At 42.2% G+C, this 19885-nt stretch overlaps 1 protein-coding gene across 3 annotated transcripts in view; it reads right to left on the minus strand.

Moving 5' to 3' along the window:
- The window catches only part of Eya3 (EYA transcriptional coactivator and phosphatase 3), a 76864-nt gene that overhangs the window by 15949 nt on the left and 41030 nt on the right, over positions 1-19885 (minus strand). For 2 of the 3 annotated variants that reach the window (XM_029476027.2, XM_085838879.1), the window contains exons 7-11: positions 19008-19145; positions 10159-10244; positions 8601-8784; positions 6522-6658; positions 1791-1874 (exon numbers count right to left, since the gene is read on the minus strand). In XM_029476027.2, coding sequence (XP_029331887.1) covers positions 1791-1874; positions 6522-6658; positions 8601-8784; positions 10159-10244; positions 19008-19145 — 629 coding nt within the window. The remainder of the gene's footprint in view (positions 1-1790; positions 1875-6521; positions 6659-8600; positions 8785-10158; positions 10245-19007; positions 19146-19885) is intronic. The other variant, XM_085838880.1, reaches the window with a different exon arrangement.

Genomic DNA, 19885 nt, shown 5'->3' on the forward strand with positions numbered 1-19885 from the left:
CAATTCCACTCACATTTGTAAGAACCTGGGCTTATAAAATACAGAGGTTATGGATAGTTATCAATAAAAATGTCAAAGCCAAGGAGCAGTGGCACATGCCTTTAATCCCAGCACTCAGGAGGCAAAGGCAGGTGGATCTGAGTTTTGAGGCTAGCCTGGTCTACACAGCTAGTACTACACAGAGAAATCCTGTCCTGAAAAAAACAAAACAAGAAAAAAACGTTTACTACTGTAATATGCACAGTCCCTTTCCTGCTTCTGTGCTACAAGGAATAGCAGACGCCCAACAGTCCACTCAGCCAGGAAGAGAAGAAGGCCAGAGGCTAAGTATGTGCAGGGCAGCCAATGCAGGCTGCTTTAAAGGAAGCATCGTCTTAGCAATATAGTTCTGAGCAGAAGCATTTAGCTGTCCTAGGAATGTAGTTTTGGAGCTTCTGTCAGCTGCTCAGCTGTGTAAAAGCAATCACAAAAGTCTTTTCTGACAATCCAGGAAACCATGAATAGCAAGACAGCAAACAGTTATTTTTATAATATATTTCTAGAAATAAAAATGATTCTGGAGATTATCTGTGGCAAAGCACAGCTCTGCAGTCAGGAGGCTGAGGCAGGAGGTCAAGAACATGGAGATCCTGTGTCAAGACAAAGAAACACACAGTACTAATCACACTCATTCGTCTGTAAGAGTGCGCTCACACTGGAGAGTAAACGCACTGAATTCTGTCTGGCACAATTGGGCATTTAAAAAGCACATCTATTTTAGATCTGGGGCAGTGGCTCACACCTGTAAACCCAGCATTTGGGAAGCTTAGAGGCAGGAGGATGACTGAGATTTAGAGGCCAGCCTGTGCTACAGAGTAAGATCTCATCTCAAAACAAAATACAACATAACAGAAGTCATGTGATGACCTATTTTAGAAATATTATCTATAAGATTAATTTACTTCTCTCTAACTCATTTTTGGCTAAATGAAATTCTTAGAAATATCTTTAGTAATTTAAGACTTAACAAGTCAGTTTTTAGAATATATAATCCTGAGATTTCATTCAATTTTGAGTCTTCTTTCTACACTTTAATGCTTATGAAGTACATTAAAAAGTACACTTATTTGGGGTGTGTGTGTGTACATCCTATCAGAGGACAACTTGTGAGGAGTCAGCTCATCACATCCACTGTGGGCACTGAGGACTGAACTCAGGTCATTAGGCTTGGCAGCAAGCGCTTTTACCTGTTATCAACCTGCAAACGAATTCTGGGATAACTTCAGAGTCAGTACTGCTTCTACATCAGCTGTTTAGTGTTACCATCAAAGCTACCTAGGTATGTAGCCTGCCAGACATAAGCCACATAGTCAAGTTTTATACATGAGAAGTTCCAGGCCAACAGGACTAGGAACATAGCTCAGTGGTATAGCGCTTGCCTAACGTGTGAGGTCCTGGGTTTGATCCCAATACCTTTTTTGGTTTTGTTTCAAATGTTTTATGTATATGGGTATTTTGCTTGCATGTTTTGTCCTGGTATCAGATGCATACAATGTAAGGAGAGGCCACAAAAGAGTGTTGGATCTGCTGGAATTGGAGTTGTAGATGGTTATAAGCTGCCATGTGGGCACTGGGAACCAAACCAAAGTCCTTTGTAAGAGCTGTAAGTGTTCTTAATTATATGCCATCTCTTGAGCTCTAATCCCTAATACTGTCAACTATATACATGCAAAGAGTCAATAGGGCAAGAGAGGCAGCAGAGAAAATGGACTTTCAGGGGAGGGACAGTTACAACGGAAGACTGCAGTTACCTTTCCATACTTCTGAGCATAGGATCCAGTAAGAAGGGAATGAAAGATGATGATGGTTTCGTCCAAGTCCCAGAGAAATACCCGCTGAGGGGGAAGACAAAAAAATGAGTCATCTGTCAGTCACAGTGCAATGAGAACTCAAAACACCAAAACCAAAACCAAGAAAAACTAAACTAAAAAAAAAAAAATTACAAATATGTGAAAATGCAATAACAAAATTTTAGAGAATCAAAATTAAAAACATTAAACATTAAAACATTAAAGAAGGAATGGCATGGGGGCATGACTTTATTCTAGCAGTTGAGAAGCAGAGGCAGGGGGGTCTCCGTGAGTTTGAAGCCATGTAAATTTAGAGAATTCCAGGCCAGACAGGGCTCTCCAGTAAATCCCTGTCTCAACAAAAAACAGGGAAAAAAGAAAAAAAAAGGAAGAAAGTCAGAAAGCAAGCAAGCAAACAAGCAGGCAGCTGGCACAGGTATATGCCTGCAACCCCCAAACTGGGGAAACAGAGACAGGGATCACTAATTGCCGAGGCCAGCCTCAGCTGCACAGCAAGAGCCCATCATAAGAGAGGAGGGAAAAAGAAGCCTCAAGCCTCAGGACAGCCGACATTCTACAGGCCTAAGGCTCTGGTTAAATCCCCAGTTCAAGAGATGAAAAATCTCAAATCATAGCCATACTATACCTCTGAGGATTATTACACATGGCGGGCAAACTCAAGCTACAGCTAGGGAAAGGGGAGAAAGAATAAAGTAGAAAGAGCCAAGAGAACAGAATAGAGAAAAGACAAGGAAAGCAACAGTGGGTTCTTTGAAAATTTCAACAGAACTGACATTTACCAAGACGGACGAAGTAAAAACAGAGACTCAAATGAGTAAGACCATCAATGCAGGTGGGGACAGAGCTGCCGACATCACAGGTGTAAATGGACCCTGACGGGGACTCATCAACACTTGTATGTCAACAAAATGGAAAACCAGGTGGAATAGTCTAATCTTAAGAAACACATAACACAGCCTAAATTGTCTTGAGAAAAAGCAGAAAATGTGGTGCCACCAGTAAGGAGACGGATCCAGTAATTTAACACGTCCCTGAGAGAAAAGCCTGAGAGCCAGCTATGTCACTGGTGAATTAGAGCAGCCACTGTCTAACTCATGCAGTGAAGCCAGCATCTCTAAGAGCATACCATCGAGCAGACAAGACTAGGGCGGCACGGAAGACGACAGCCCTCATGAAAAACAGCGCACAAATCTCAACCAGGCCAAAGTCCCCAACACAGAAAAATAACTGCATATCAGAACTGAGTTTAAGCAGTGCTTGGAATTTAAGAATTAAGCCGGGCATGGTGGTGCAAGCCTTTAATCCCAGCACTCGGGAGGCAGAGGCAGGCAGATTTCTGAGTTCGAGGCAAGCCTGGTCTACAGAGTGAGTTCCAGGACAGCCAGGGCTACACAGAGAAACCCTATCAAAAAAAAAAAAAAAAAAAAAAAAAAAAAGAAAAGAAAAGAAAAGAAAAAAAAGAATGGTTCTCTCCATAGACAAAATTAATCAGGGATTATATAATATTATATAATACTTAAGAATTAATTTTAAGAGAGGGAAAACATACTAACCTCAACAGATAAAGAAAATGCACTGTGTGTGTGTGTGTCAGGAGTAGAAGATAATGTGTTCAATACATTACTAAAAAAAAAAAAATCTGGTATTTTAATGTAATGAGTGATCTGAAAACAAAAAATATAAGAATCAATCCCATCAAAAGTTGACGCTCAGGAGGCTGGAGAGATGACTCAGCTGTAAGAGCACTAGTGGATTTTCCAAAGGTCTGAGTTGAATTCCCTTCACCTACATAGCGACTTACAGCTTACAGCCATCTGTGGTCTCAAGGGGTCTCATAGCTTCTTCTGATGTGCAGACACATGCAGACAAAATACCATATACATAAATAAATGAATCTTTAACAAAGTAACACTCAGGAGTAAATTTAACCAATGAAACAAAAGATTTGCAACAATATAGTGAAAACCCTAACATACTGCTGAAGATGGAAAAACAGATGTAATAGCCACAGATTGAAAACCAATGTTGCTAAAATGGCCAGGCCACTCTGAATCACATCCAAATCCCCACAGTGTCATCTAACACGTTTTTCTTTACACTCTTTTATTTTTATCTTAAGTGTGTGGCTGTTTTGCCCACATGTGTATGTCTGCGCACCATGTGCATGCTTGGTGAAATCACCTCTGAAATCAGAAGATGGGGTTGGATCTTCTAGGACTAGAGTGATGGACAGTTGTGAGCCATCAGGTGGGTGCTGAAAACCAAAACTTGGTTCTCTGCAAGAGCAACAAGTACCCCTAACCGCCTCTCCTGTCGTGCCATAGTGCTTGTTAAACTTGTGTTAAAACAGTATTTTACAGCAGGGCGTGGTGGCGTACGCCTTTAATCCCAGCACTCGGGAGGCAGAGGCAGGCGGATTTCTGAGTTTGAGGTCGGCCTGGTCTACAAAGTGAGTTCCAGGACAGCCAGGGCTACACAGAGAAACCCTGTCTTGAACCCCCCCCCCAAAACAACAACAACAACAACAACAACAACAAAACCAGTGTTTTACCTAACACTGGACTTAATTACTACCAATTTTAAAGAAACACATTAAATAAAGAAACACATTAATTAAAGAAGAATAAGAAACTGTTCAAAAAATTCATAGGGAATCTGAAGAGATTTCCAAATACCAAAACAACCTCAAGAGAGAACAAAGTTGGAGGAGTCAGGTGATTCAACTTAGGACTCAGGGTCATGGAAAGAGGTTCACTGTCATTAGTCATTAAGAAATGCAGTCAACAACTACAGTGAGATGTCACTTTACACACAATAGGGTCGCTTTCATTTTTAAAAGGGGTGGGGCCAAGTATAGCTCTGTGAGTTCCAGCCCTGCCTTATTTACAGAGCAAGTTCCAGCAGCCAGGGGTATACAGAGCACCTTTCTCACCACCACCACCACCACCACCACTTAAAATACAATTTAAAAAGGGGAGAGGAGAAAGAATGTGGTCAGAGGTGGCAATGTAAGAGTGTAAAGTGTAGAAGTCTGGTGGCTCCTTATAAAGCGGACCCCACGCTCAGATCCAGCAATCCCATTCTTTACAATGGCCTAGAAGTGAAAGCGTTCTTCAACATACACAAATTGAGCAAGATGCAGTACACATGTACATATATAGTGAAGTACCATTCAGCCATTGAAAGAAATGAAATTCGGATCAGTGCTGTAACACAGATAAACCTCAAGAGCACCATACTGACTGAAATAAGCCTGGTAAGAGTACACATTAGATATAGCCAGACCAGGCAAGGTCACAGTAGCAGAAAGCAGAGGCCTAGTTGCCATGAGCTAGCAAGAGTACAGGGATTTACTGTTTAATAGGGAGACAGTCTGTTTAGGATCAAGAAAAGGTTCTGAACACAGGGCAGAGTGGCTCACACCTGTCATCTCAGCACTTAGGAGTGTGAGGCACGATTGCCCAGGAGTCCAAGGCAAGAGTGAGACTGTCTTAAACAAAGAAAACCAAACACAAAACTACAAAAATGTTCCAGAAATATATAGTGCTAATAGATCTAACAACACTGAATTATGCTCTTAAAATGGTAAAGTTGGGGCTAGAGATATGGCTGAGCACTTAAAAGCACTCTCTGCTCACCAGAGGTTGGACTCCCAGAACCCAGCAACATTAATTAGGCTCACAGGTCTGTAACTCCAGTCTCAGGGGATTGAACACCCTCTTCTGACCTCTGGACACCAGGTATGCACATGGTACACAGACATACATGCAAATAAAACACCCACACATTAAAAAATACCCACCCATACTCATAAACATTTTCAAATCTTAACAAAACAGTACAGTCCTTTTTAAAAAGGTTTTTAGGTGGAGTCTCAGGCAACTATGAAGCCAAGAATAACCCTTGGACTCCTGATCTTCCTGCAATCTGAAGTCACAGGATTACAGGTGTGTAGTATGTCCAGCAAAAATAGTAGTTTTATGTCATGTGCACTGTGGTACAATTGCTAAAAATGAGAATTGTCAGTTTTCCTAAGAATGATATTAAAACTTTAGTTTCATTATTTCTTGGTACATTTGCTCCCCAGAAAGGAAGAAGACAGATTCTATGTACAGCTTCAACTATCTGTGTCTAAGAGCATTATTAATTATATCTCTTTTCTTTATTAAGTATCATCAAAGAAAAATTAAGGTCACAAAAACAAGGTGATATAAAATTCTATCATTAGAATTCTGTATGTTTTTCTATTCTTGACTGCAGGCTGTGGCCACACTGTGGTGTGCTGGCACACTCGTCAGGCAGTCAGCCACCTGTGTCCTACAGATGCACTCACACTGTCCCCCCACTTTCCATTTCTAAATGGAAACACTATGACGTCATTCACAGCGCCCTGCTCTCTCCTGCGGTGCAGGGCATTCTATCTGTTCTCTGAATGTGGAGAACAATTTGTTCCTTCTGCTAAAGTTTCCTGAATCCACAAAGGTGAACTGGTTGGAAGGGATATATAAGCTAAGGAGGGATTTTCTTGTACCTGGATTCTTTTCCTCTTGGCCAATTAAATGCCCCCACAGGAATTCAAGCAGACACAACATACAATAACATTATCTCTGAAAATTCCAGACAGAGGTGAGGAAAATAGAGTAGATGATGCAAGTAAGTTTCTTCACGTACTTCTAATTCACTGTCCTGGGAAGAGCTGGCATCAGCTTTCCTCTTGCCCCGGTTCTTGACAGTCATGTTTTTCCTCGCCTGATCATCAGCATCTTTATTTGGTGTAGTCTGGGACAAAGGTGGGCTTGCAGAGGAGTCTGTTCAAAGGAAAAGCAAGATATACACTGTCAACAGTCTCAGGCTATGAGAACCACAACAGAGATAGGGGTCTACAAGAGGAGCAATAAAAAAGACAGAGTCGTTATTTTAAGAATAAAGGAACCTGGAAGGGAAAGGAGCCCCTTACACCACAATCTGACCAGGATCCCGAAGTAACCGGAATGGCCTACATAGACAGTATCCGCCTACTGAGTCATCTTCTGCCTACAGACAACATGTGCCTTCCTAAAGACATCCAGAGGACAGTCTAAACAACAAATTATGCCTACTTATGGCCAGAATGTTTGTGACCTCCAGTTTAATTATACTAGCACCCCTCTCTCATCCCTAAATGTACCTTATGAAAAGCATCTCATAATTTTATTTACGAAGCAATGTTCCTGCCTGAGAGATGGCTCTGTGGATAAGAGCACTTGCTGCTTTTGAAGAGACAGACATGGGTTTAAGTGGAGCCACCTCTAACTCCAGTTTCAGGGTACAAAGCCCTCTACTGATCTCTGAGGGCAGCAGACAAACAGTGGTATACATACATACATATACACAAAACACATGCAGATATAAAATAAGAAAATCTAAAAAATATGCAAAAGAGAAACAAATCAGATTGATAGTCTTTTTAAAAACTATTATTATTGTTATTTTACACGATGAGTGTTTTGCCTGCATGTATGTCTGTGCACATGCATGCAGTGACACAGGAGGTTAGAGGAGGATATCAGGTCTCCTGGAACTAGTGGAGTTCCAGACAGTTGTGAACTTCCCTGTGGATGCCTGCAATTGAATCCAGGTCCTCTAGAAGAATACTCTGTGTTTTTTTTCTTTTTTGGTTTTGGTTTTTCGAGAAAGGGTTTCTCTGTGTAGCCCTGGCTATCCTGGAACTCACTCTGTAGACCAGGCTGGCCTCGAACTCAGAAATCTGCCTGCCTCTGCCTCCCGAGCACTGGGATTAAAGGCGTGCGCCACCAACGCCCACCCAGACTGTGCTCTTAACTGCATAGTCATCTCTCTAGTCCAAAACTGAAGAACTAGTCTCTAATCCAACTTTTTTTGGGACATAGCCCAGGCTGGCCAAGAATTCACAGATATCCACCTGCATCAGCCTCCCAAGTGTCAAAGGTGTTCACTACCACATTCAGAATTTTTACTTAGTATTTAAACTTTACTTAAAATTTAAGCTGTTTATTCTTTAAACTTTGTTGTAAATTACGTACTTCTGAACAATGTAACTTAGACACAAAATCCTACCTGCAGCCACTGTAAAGCTACCTAAGTGTAATTCCTCTGGAGAAGCCCAGCTGCTGAGGGCTGCATCATCTTGACCAAGAGTTCTAACTCCCACACTTGTAAAGCATGGACTCTCCCTGATATTAACTCACTAACTTTGCTTCTCTCTGGCTCATCCTGAAACTCTGTGGTATAATCAAGGACTGGGCTTCCTTAAGCAGAAGGGAACTCCTTGGGCTGCTGGTGACAGTGCAGGCAGGGCCAGGCCTCCCAGGACCACTCACAAGCAGTCTCTGGTCTCCCGAGTCAAATGTTAGGATTGCTGGGAAAAGACTGTAGCTGTACTTAGAACCTTAAAGAAGTTTAAGACACAGAAAGAGCACCTGCTCTGAGTTCCTAGTGGGGTTTAAAGACACACCTATATTAAAACTGGAGCCCTGCATCCTTCAACAAATAAGCTCTAGGTCTGAAGACATGGGACAGCAGAGTGTGCACTAGAAACATATCTCACTGTGGCACTTTTCTGTTCTAAGCATCTACAAATATTCACCACACAGTTTCTCATCACAGTCCTGTTTGCACAGTTTAAACTTAGAAAGGAAAACCAACAGCATGGTGAAACTAACTCATCCCAGAACAAAATCCTTTACCATCACTGGAAACACTGCTGGATGAAGTCTGGTTCTCTGTACTTACCGGAGGGAAGCCTCTGTGTGGCTGGGGCAGGCACCATACCACTAGGCTTCTCCGTTTGGTATGTTGTAGCTGCTAATGCTGTGTTCTCAGCATCACTGTTAGTCTGACCTGTGACTCCAAAGCTGGAACTGGGGTAGCAGGCCTGGTACTGATTCTGTCCAAGAATAGTATAGGTGGGATAATCCTGTGGGCCAAAGGGAGGAAAACAAGACTATTACAAGAGATCAAAATTATTTTCATAAAACATTTTCTTACTTTCCACCTACCTAACAGTCCCAAGTAATCAATGATTTTCAAATTGCAGAAACCTGAGTATAGACGCATCATCTAAGTGGACAATATGAATTTGGTTAAACCTGCTTCAGGAGTAAGTTATAATCAATGATTTTTAAAGTGCAGAAACCTGAGTATAGACGCATCATCTAAGTGGACAATATGAACTTGGTTAAACCTGCTTCAGGAGTAAGTTATAATGTGAAAAACTAAAGACACTATCCTTCGAAGATCAAAACAAGGGCTGTGAAAGGAGAGAGTCTATACGGGGCTGCATGGTGTACATCTGGGAACATAAGAAAAACACTGGGTCACTGTGAACGCACATGAACTCAGCTCAGGAGTCAGCAGGAGGATGAATGCAAGTTGATAGCAGCCTGGTCTGTGGCATATCCCAGGACAGCCAGGAGTACAGAGTGAGGCCCTGCCTCAAAAAACCAACCCTCCCACCCAAAACAGAAGAGCCCCCTAGGAGCCCGAAGGTATGCGTGGACTTAAAGAATAAACACAGCACCAGTGAGACAGCGAGGCACAGAAAGCAAGGAGGATGTTAACTGTAGCCGAAAAATCACAGTCCATGGAGACAATAGCAGTAAAAGAAGTTGCTGTAGAGAAAGTCTGCGCATGTTAAAAACAAAACAAACACTGAAGACATGATAGTGATCATTTAAGCACACACATAACAGCGATCAAAACAAATCACAGCGGGCATGGTGATAGTGGTGTACACCTTTAACCCTAGAAATTGGGAGACAGAGGCATGAAAACTTCTCTGAGTTCCAAGTCAGCCTGGTCTACAAAGCAAGTTCCAGGACTGCCAGGACTACACAAAGAAATCCTCTTTCAAAAAACATGGAAAGAAAAACAAAGCAAACTACAAACAATAGTAAGGAGGAGGGTGGAGGCAGCATTTACTCTTGCCCCAATAGTTCTGAGTTCCTTCTGAGTGAGCGCCAGGGAGGTGCTAGGCTCTGGGAATATAAAACTGATCAAAAATAGAAAAATAAATCCTGGCCGTTTTTGGAGTGCACACTCTAGTGAGAGCATTGGGGGAGGCTGGGGTTAATAATAGCTAATGCCTCAGACAGAACCATACTCCTGGGAGGATTAGCAAGGACAGGAGAAACAGGAGAGCAGCCAGAGTTCTGAGGGCATCCAGCAGCAGGGCTCAAGAGTCTACACTATTCCTAGTCGCCCCCTAGATGGGCAAGCTGAGCATGGGAAGAAGAGAGGAAGTGAAGGTTGGGTCAATCATCTCAAGGAAGATGAAGAAAGGGCACAGTACCTGGTTTGAGATGCTGGCCACGGCTGCTGCTGGAATATTGGCAATTGCAGATGAAGTGGGTATCAGGCTGGCATTTGTGCTTGAAGCTACAGGATTGAGAGGATTAAGAGATGTTAAATGTAATTAGATGCAAACGGCTTAAAGATATGGAAAATAACCCGTTTTAACTGAACATATCGGCAAGGAGACAAGAATCCTGGGTAGGGGCTGGTGAGATGGCTCAGTGGGTGAGGGCACCCGACTGCTCTTCCAAAGGTCCAGAGTTCAAATCCCAGCAACCACATGGTGGCTCACAACCATCCGTAACGAGATCTGGCGCCCTCTTCTGGAGTGTCTGAAGACAGCTACAGTGTACTTACATATAATAAATAAATAAATCTTTAAAAAAAAAAGAATCCTGGGTAAAGAGGCAAATGCTTGAAGCTGGAGAGATGGCTCAGTTGTTAAGAGTACTGACTGCTCTTCCAGAAAACCTGGGTTCAAGTTCTAGACTCATATGATGACTCAAAATTGCATGTAACTCCAGGCCCTCCTTCTGGCCTCTGTGGTACCAGGCATACATATGATATACAGACATAGAAGAAACAAAACACCTTATACATAAAATCCATGAACAAGTTTTTTAAAAAGCAAACACTTGTTTTGCATGCAATACCACAGTGGGGCTTGATTACAAACAAAACACTGCAGGATTTGTTTTAATTTGAGTCTATGGAAAGTCCTAGAAGGATATCACAGTTCACACTGACATACCACACCAGTAAAGTCAGCACTAAGTCAAATCATCCTAGTCTTTCCCTGCAAGTGACCTGACAGTCAGTAGAGCTCTGGAGAGTCCTATGTTATAGCGTTGTTTATGGCCATTTGCCCCGAATTATGTCTCTCCTGAAGGACATACTTACATTGAGAAATAAAGCTAATTCCCCGAATTCTAAAATGCTTAGAGCAGCTATATTCAAATAACGGGTTATTAATGTGGATCAGAAAGCACTGTGAGGACCAGCAGGACGGCTTAGCAGGCAATGCTGCCTGGTGCTAACCTGAGAACCTGAGGCAGAGAGGCCTGGGGTCCACATGGTGAAAGGAGAGCTCTGACTTCGCACCAGCTGTCCTCTGACCTTCACACGTGTATTGGGGTGTTTGTACACACACACAAATGTAATAAAAAATTTTAACACCACTATGATTTGTTATTTAGAAACTTTATCAATAAACCCTCAAAGACTCAGAAGAATATAAATCTCATCTGGTCGGGTAAAAGTGTATTCTATCAAATAACTACTTAGAATGTCTTTAAATTTTACATCCTTTTGTAAAACAGAATCTATCAGGTTGTAAGCCCAAACTTCAGTGATGAGCAAATACCACAGGGCTTTGCTCAGGTAGACAGGGTCGTAGTCAGTACTGCCAGGCACCAGTTCTGAACTCTTCTCTCTCACTTACGACAAGCATAGAAACATGGTTCCTGCTGCAGCCACCCACCAGAAGGACCAAACTGAACAGCACAAAGTTCTCCAGGGGAGAAAACCTCCACTAAGAACAGAATTCGGGGAAAATGAAGTAGGAAGTACGCAGGGCAGACCAGAACCAGGTTCTGGAGGGCACTGTGCTGAAAACCACGTCTAGACAAGCACAGTCCCTGCTCCTGCGGCAAGCTCAGCCCACTGAAGAGCTTGGGCCAGAGAAGAGGGTTCAGTCCAGTTGATAATCCCCGTGGTCAAACATCAACTGGATCTCCTACCTCCTCCTCTAGTGTCCCTTCCTCAGTCCCGAGGGCTGACAGGGCTCTTACTGGCTTCTTTCCTAAACACAAGTAAATGAATCGCATTTGCTTCCCATCAACAGTCACTGCTATAGCTTAATCCATTCACTTTGCTAAGAGGAAGCATCAAACAACAACAGCACACAGAGTAGACAACTCCCAAGCAATTTTAATCATCTTGTGGGAAAAGACTTTCTGGTAGCTCCAGAATATAAGCAATGTGTTTATCTAGGCAGGCCTGAAACAGAGCAGACCGAACAAAATGACATCCAACGGGAGAGAGCTAGCTTTCTCATTTCCAGACCAACTTCCCTTTCCTTGGTTGTGGCTTGAGTTTCTTTTCTCCTCCTGCTCAGCATTCTCTTAATTATTAACACTAGACACCTGCAGACTCAATTATACCTGGTCACTACACACATGGGAGAGATGTACTCTGGCAACGTAGTTTCAGGAATGTAAAACTCAGCCAAGCTTGGTACTCTGAGACCGTGGAAAAGGAGGATTAGTTCAAGGCCAGCTTCATATTCGTAGTGAATTCAAGGCCAGTGTGGGCTTCATGAGATCTAGACTCCCCAAACCAACAAAAAACAACAATAAAAGAAATTTAATAACTCTAAATCTAAAAAATAAGTGGTATATTTTAGGTTCGTATAACTTCCACCAAAATGTAATAACCTCTATATGCTTTACCCTGCAAAGAACTATGATTAAGAAGTTAGAAAAGGACCGGCATGGTGGCTCACGCCTTTAATCCGAGCACTCGGGAGACAGAGGCAGGCTGATTTCTGAGTTCAAGGCCAACCTGGTCTACAAAGTGAGTTCCAGGACAGTCAAGGCTACACAGAGAAACCCTGTCTCGAAAAACCAAAAAAAAAAAAAAAAAAAAGAAGTTAGAAATGAAGAATTGCTAATCATCCTACAGACATATATTAAAGTGCAGGTGTAATAAAAGCAACAATGTTCTTCGTGATAATGTACCCTTTCTTCAGAGGACTTAGAGAAATCTTACTCCCTCACAGTTTGTGTTTTCTACCCTTTCCACCAGACTCTAAGCTCTACAAGGGCATACCTTGCTATTTTATTATGTTCAGCATCTAGCCAAGTGCCTGACATATAAAAGATGAGGCTTAGCCAGGCAAGTGATGGCACACTTCTAATCCCAGCACTCAAGAGATAGACTGATCTGAGTCTGGGGTCAGTCTGGTCTACTGAGCAAGATAGCCAGGGCTACATAGAGAAACCCTGTCTTGAAAAACCATAGCCATCCAACCAAACAAGAAAGATGAGGCTTAATAACTATTTGTGAGATTCAGTCTTGCACACACTCGGCATGAGAAACAAAGGCTTTTTGTCTCTTAGAGGCTGACAGTCAGGCTACCTACTCTTTTTTTTCTTTCTTTCTTTTTTTTTTCTTTTTTTGGTTTTTCCGAGACAGGGTTTCTCTGTAGCCCTGGCTGTCCTGGAACTCACTTTGTAGACCAGGCTGGCCTCGAACTCAGAAATTCACCTGCCTCTGTCTCCCAAGTGTTGGGATTAAAGGGCTTCAGGTTACCTACTCTTAAGAGAACTACATATTCTCAGTATGTAACCAAAATACTTAACAAAAACACAACCAAGTCCTAGCCTTTGGGACCTAGCAGAAACTGCATGTCTAGGCTGCCAGGGTGGGTCCCGTGCTCATTCATTCATTTGTCAAACACATACTGTGTACTAAGTGCAAGTACTAGTACATGGGCGTGGCTTATATCGATGGACTTAAAAATATAAGAGGGAAAAAAGATCCCTGCACTCAAGAAGCTTAGTAATAAATCAAAATAATTTCTCCTAAACAAGGGTTGGTGAGGTGATCCAGTGGATAAAGTTACCTGATACCAAACCGGAGGACCTGACTTCAACCCAGAACCCACATAGTAGGAGAGAACTCACACCCAAAGTTGTCCTTCAACTGCCAAATGCATGCTGGGGCACGTGCTCATACATGTTTCATACACAAACATGTACAATAAATGTTGGAGTAGAGATTTACATCAGCAGTGGATAGAGTCTGAACAGAGCTATGTGATAATGGATTAGAGATAGAGAAACCAGTAGAGATTCATGTATTCAACCTAAAATATATACGTGTACTTAACACAGGTTAGAGGGCATGTACTGGCTAGTTTTGTGTCAACTTGACACAGCTGGAGTTATCACAGAGAAAGGACCTTCAGTTGAGGAAATGCCTCCACAAGATCCAGCTGCAAAGCATTTTCTCAATTAGTGGTCAAGGGGGGAGTTCCCCCTGTGGGTGGGACCATCTCTGGGCTGGTAGTCTTGGTTCTATAAGAGAGCAGGCTGAGCAAGCCAGGGGAAGCAAGCCAGTAAAGAACATCCCTCCATGGCCTCTGCATCAGCTCCTGCTTCCTGATCTGCTTGAGTTCCAGTCCTGACTTCCTTGGTGATGAACAGCAGTATGGAAGTGTAAGCCAAATAAACCCTTTCCTCCCCAACTTGCTTCTTGGTCATAATGTTTGTGCAGGAATAGAAACACACATATATCTTGCTCTGTTAACAGATTATCTAAACGAAATGACACCTGGGCTAGAGAGATGGCTTGGCGGTTAAGAGCACTGACTGCTCTTCCAGAGGTCCTGAGTTAATTCCCAGCAACCACATGGTGGCTCACAACCATCTGTAATGGGATCTAATGACCTCTTCTGATGTGTCTAAAGACAGGGACAGTGTACTCATATACATAAATAAATAAATAAATAAATAAATAAATAAATAAATAAATAAATAAATCTTTTTTAAAAAAAAATCACACCTGATACCATAGTTGCAATGTGCCCATAACTTGTTTTGTTTTTTAAATTTTTTTTTAGTACTATTGCATGTGTATGTGTGCTGGTTTGAAAAAGAATGGACCCCACAGGCTCATTTGTGTGTGTTTGCACGTGTGTGCCATGGTGTAAGCATGGAGAAAAGAGGATGACTTGTGGGAGGGAGTTGGCACTTCCTTTCCACTGGAGACTGAACTCAGATCGCATGGCTTCTGTGACAGACAAGTAATTTTACCCACTGAGCCATCCTGTTAGCGCCATCGCTTTTTCTAAAAATTATATTTATTTATTCATTTATGTGTTTTCACACATTTATTTTCTTTTTTAAAACTTACATTTAGACTGGAGAGATGGCTCAGGGGTTAAGGGCACTGACTCCTCTTCCAGAGTTCAGTTCCCCGCAACCATGTGGTGGCTCACAACCACTGATAATGGGATCTGATGCTCTCTTCTGGCATGCAGACATACACGTAGATACAGTACTCATAGACATAAAAATAAATAATTCTTTTTAAAAAAGGTGTTGCTCTAAAACAGTTCCATTCATTGGTGTATTTGTATGTATTTGATAGGAAGGTCAGAGGAAACACCAGTCCTCTCCTCGCACCGTGTATCCTGGGGACCAGATCAAGCACCTTTACCCACATCACCCTGATAACCCCCGTAGCTTGGTCTCTAATGCCGTTCTTTTCAGTACGAGAAACTAAGACTCTTCAGAGAGATGGCTCATCAGGACTTGATAATATACAAGATGTCTTGGAGCACCTCGTGTCAGATACTAAAGAGTTAAAAAAAACCCAAAACACCCAAAACCAAAAGAAGGGTCAGTAGTGGCTTTAATGTAAGAAGGTGCCAGCCAGGCAGTGGTGGTACGTGTCTTAATCCCAGTACTCAGGAGGTAGAGATAGGGGGAGTTTAAGGCTAGCCTGGTCTATACAGAGTGAGTTCTAGGACAGCTATGGTTACACAGGAAAATCCTGCCTTAAAAAAACAAAAAGAAAAAAATGTAAAAAGACATCAGAGTCAACTAACTGTGTTTCCTGTGGCCACATGGGATAGCAAATAACACTGTTCTGGATTAAAATTCAAAGTATAAAACAAATGTCTATGAGTCCAGAAACAAATGATCAATAAAGAAAGTGATGGGAGAGAAAGGGACAGCTGTAAAAGGGGCAGAGAACCTTTAACATGGGTGCAGCTTCTAGACCAGGTGTGGTGGCTCACACCTGTAATCTCAGCACTTGGGAGGGTCAGGAGTCAAGGTCAGCCAGGGCTACATGGTAAAAGTCTGTCTCAAAAGCATCACACACACACACACCCCACAATGGAAAGACAATTTAGAAAGTAACTTTTCAGTGAAGATACCTGACAAACATGCCTTGAGCCAATTGGTCAAGGTTAAGTCCAACTGTCCTAAGTGATGTGGATAGAATGTACATTTGATATGAGGTGAAATTTTACCTCTGAGACCCCTTGAGAAACCTATAATTCCAGTCTAGTCATGAATAAAACATCAGATAAGTTCTACCGGAGGGGCATCCCCAAAGCCACCAGATCATCATAAATCAGAAAGATCAGAGCAGAAAGCCTATAGGAACCTAGGGAGACATGACCATTAGATGTAAGATACATCTTACGTTTGATTAAGTTACCTCCTTAACTGATAATAATTTCCAATATTAGTTCATTAATCATACCAAATGTAGCCTACTCATAAGAGAAGCTAATTGCAGGGGAAACTGTAGGGTGTACACACTGGCTGATAATTACATAATCTTGTGAAGCCCCTCCTTTTGTAAACAGTTATGCAATAACCACTCCAATAACTAAAATCACTTGGTTCATAGAGCTAAGTAACTTATTTTTCTGGATTCTTACTCTCCCCACCCTATGAGTCCCTAGTACAGGTAGCCCTGGGAGATGTTAATCCATATCTTGTTAATTCTTTTCAGTCCTCTTCTTCCTTCTTTACTGCCCTGTAATGCCCAAGCTGTAAGCCGACCTTAGACTCTAAGACTCTGCACAGTTCTTTTCCTGGATAAAGTCTGTGCTATTGCTGAGTTGCTCATTCTCCCCTCCCCCCCACACCTATCTTTCTCTCTTCAACCTTGCAGTACAAATTATTTGAGGACCATGTACACCCTGCCCAATTGTTCTATCAACCTAAAAGTAGCTAACAAGAAAGTCTGCTAGGGCTGGAGAGAGGACTCAGCAAGTAAGAGCACATCCTACTGTGCAGTAGGCCTTAGTAAGGCTCCCAGGAAGTGTTCTGTGCAGCTCCTAACTGCCTGTAACTCCAGTCCAGGAGATCCATCGCCCTCTCCTGGCCTCTATGGCACCTGCACTCACATGCACATACCCATACTCAGCTACACAAGTTTTAAAAGGGGCCAGAAAAATGGCTCAGCACTTAGTTACAAGCACTAAACACTAGCAGTTACTACTAACAGAAAAACAAAGGAAACCAGGTTAACAGGTTCAAAGGAAAAAAACATCCTCAACACATGACAAGTAAGGACAGTAGTTAATGAAAGTCAAGCAATCCTTTACTTCACTTATTCTGCAAGGGAAGAGAAGTGTTAAATTCAAGACAAAACTACAGAAGAATAGAGAATGTATACCTCAGGACCCTTATTCTTCCTTCATGACCTATGTGTATCCCTAAACAAGGATATAGCTAAGAGGGGCCTGGTATCTCACTGCTTGTAGCTGATCCACAAAACCTATTACCTCAGAAAAACACTGAAAATAAAATGAAAGTTAGAAATGGTACTGTGTGCTACTCCCAGATGGGCGCAAAGGCTGAGTTAGGGGGCTCCTCCTATGCTGGGCCCACAGGTTCAAGGTAAGCCTAGATCATGTCCGTAAGTTTTGTTCCTCTTGGGTTGCTCCTGTTAGAGAGAAAGAAAACAGGGAGAAGCCAGCAAGGAAAGGATGAAATATAAAAGAGGAGACTCTGAAAACCCGAGGTAAAGGTAGGTTAGTCTTAAGAACAGAGCGGGAGGCTGGAGGGATGACTCAGAGCTTAAGGGCACTCACTGATTTCCTAGAGGACCTGAGTTGTATTCCTACCACCCATGTTGGGCAGACCACAACAGCTATCTCTGGTCCCTGTAAGCACCATGTGGGTACCTTCATATACATGCATATATACATACACAAATAAAATTAATCTTAAGAAAACAAAAGCAAAAAAACCAAAAGTGGCCTAGAGCTGTTACTACAGAATCAGACAAGTCCCAAATCATTGAACTGAAAACAGCTAAAACTAAAAATCTTTTTCATCAGCAAGATTCCTATCTATAGAGGTTGTCGGTGACCACACTCATCCCTCTAGAAGTTTTGTTTGTTTGTTTGTTTTCTGAACACAAGGTTTCTCTGTGTAGCTTTAGCAGTTCTGGAACTCACTCTGTACACCAGGCTAACTTCAAACTCAAGAGATCCGCCTGCCTCTGCCTCCTGAGTGCTGGGACTAAAGGCATACATCATCACCGCATAGTTTATTTTATGAGGAATAAAATGTAATAAGCTGTAAAATAAACAAACAAACAAACAACAACAAAAACAGAAGCACTGAGTAGAGGAGATGTCAGGTGGGTGGCCACTGCTCTCCACTCTCGAGCAGTGGATTCGGGAGAGTAGGCAAGAAAGCATCACACTGCCCTCTTACCTACTCATCCTGATTATAAAAGGCCAACCTTGTCAGAGGAGAACTCAGGGAAGTAAAGTCGTTTAAGTTCACCCTGAATAGAAATAAAAATGAACTTCTTTTTTTTTTTTTTCCACACATGCTAGGCAAGCACTCTGCACTCATCTATACCCGTGCCCCAAGAGTGAGCATTTTGAGCAAAAGAAATACTCTCACCAAGAAGTAGTAAATGGGAGGGTGTCACAAAGCCACCAGCCGAAAAGCAGTCACATTGCACATTCCACTGACAATTCACATGGAAGCCAACCAAAGTCTTGACTCAAGGAGTCACCAACTTCCACATGAAGATGCCACTGAGGACAGACTAGCACAAAACCAAGAGAAGCTTTCTAGGTATCAGCATGCAAGAGGCTTCACTTCTAGTAAGCAGCTCGCATTCAAAGACTAAGCTACAACCACACTGCATGGATTTGCCTAACACAAAGAGCATGCACAAACGCATGCCGTTCCCTTTACTTTAGGCGGTGCTCCTGTATCATCCAGTTTGTTTGGATATACGGGCAATTAAAAAAAAAGATAAATGTTAAATAACAAACACACAACCATGCCTATTTACCTTGAATGGGATAAGAATAATGTGCTGAGCTTGGCTGGCTTGTGGTTAACCCTGTAGTGCAGGTAAGAACACTGTGTTGACTTGGAGATGGAGTCTGAATTAAACCACTTTCAGGTTTCATACCTGGCCACAGTGCACCTGAATCAGATGATAAAGTGGACCAATTACAAACAACACACAGGGCTGAGGAGCACAGCTATGCTTTAAATACCAACTGGTAGGTTTCAAGTCGAAATCTTAGATGTGCTTGTAGGAGAAAATTACTGGTTCGCTCACTTACAACTCAAGCAAATATTTTCAAAGAGTTAGAGGAAGGGGCCATAGGAACAAAAACTGCTAAAATTCCCAACAGTAGCACATATGTTCCTTTATGTCAATGGTCGGAGCAATTGACCAGTATTCAGAAAAGAGCACACCAAAGTGGAGCACTTGTCAGAAAGAGCGACTGATGTCAGTGTACAATTCAAATTGTCAACTTGGGAGATAGCCTAGATAACTTAAAACTCACTTACCCAAAGAATAAATAACCATAATAACCATTCTCTAAATGGTTAGTACATTTTTCTTAAACTGATTATTTTATAAACTTTGTTTCCTATATTAGGAAAGACAAGCCTGCTTTTAAAACAATCAAAAGACATTACATAGACCCCAGATGTGGTTCAGTTGGTAAAGAGCTTGCTTCACACATATAAATCCCTGGTTTCAATCCCACCACATAGAGCGGACATGGTGGTGCATGCCAATAACCCCAGCATTCCAGAAGTAAAGGCAGATCCTGACTACCTGGCAACTGGAAGGGTATCCTCAGCTATATGAGATCATGTCTCCAAAAATAAAATAAAAATTATATATCAAGGCTGTCTACACTTTATAGC

This window comes from Mus caroli, unplaced genomic scaffold (genome assembly GCF_978045245.1).
Source record: "Mus caroli unplaced genomic scaffold, Mus_caroli_1 scaffold_6, whole genome shotgun sequence".
In the NCBI taxonomy this organism is placed as follows: domain Eukaryota; kingdom Metazoa; phylum Chordata; class Mammalia; order Rodentia; family Muridae; genus Mus; species Mus caroli.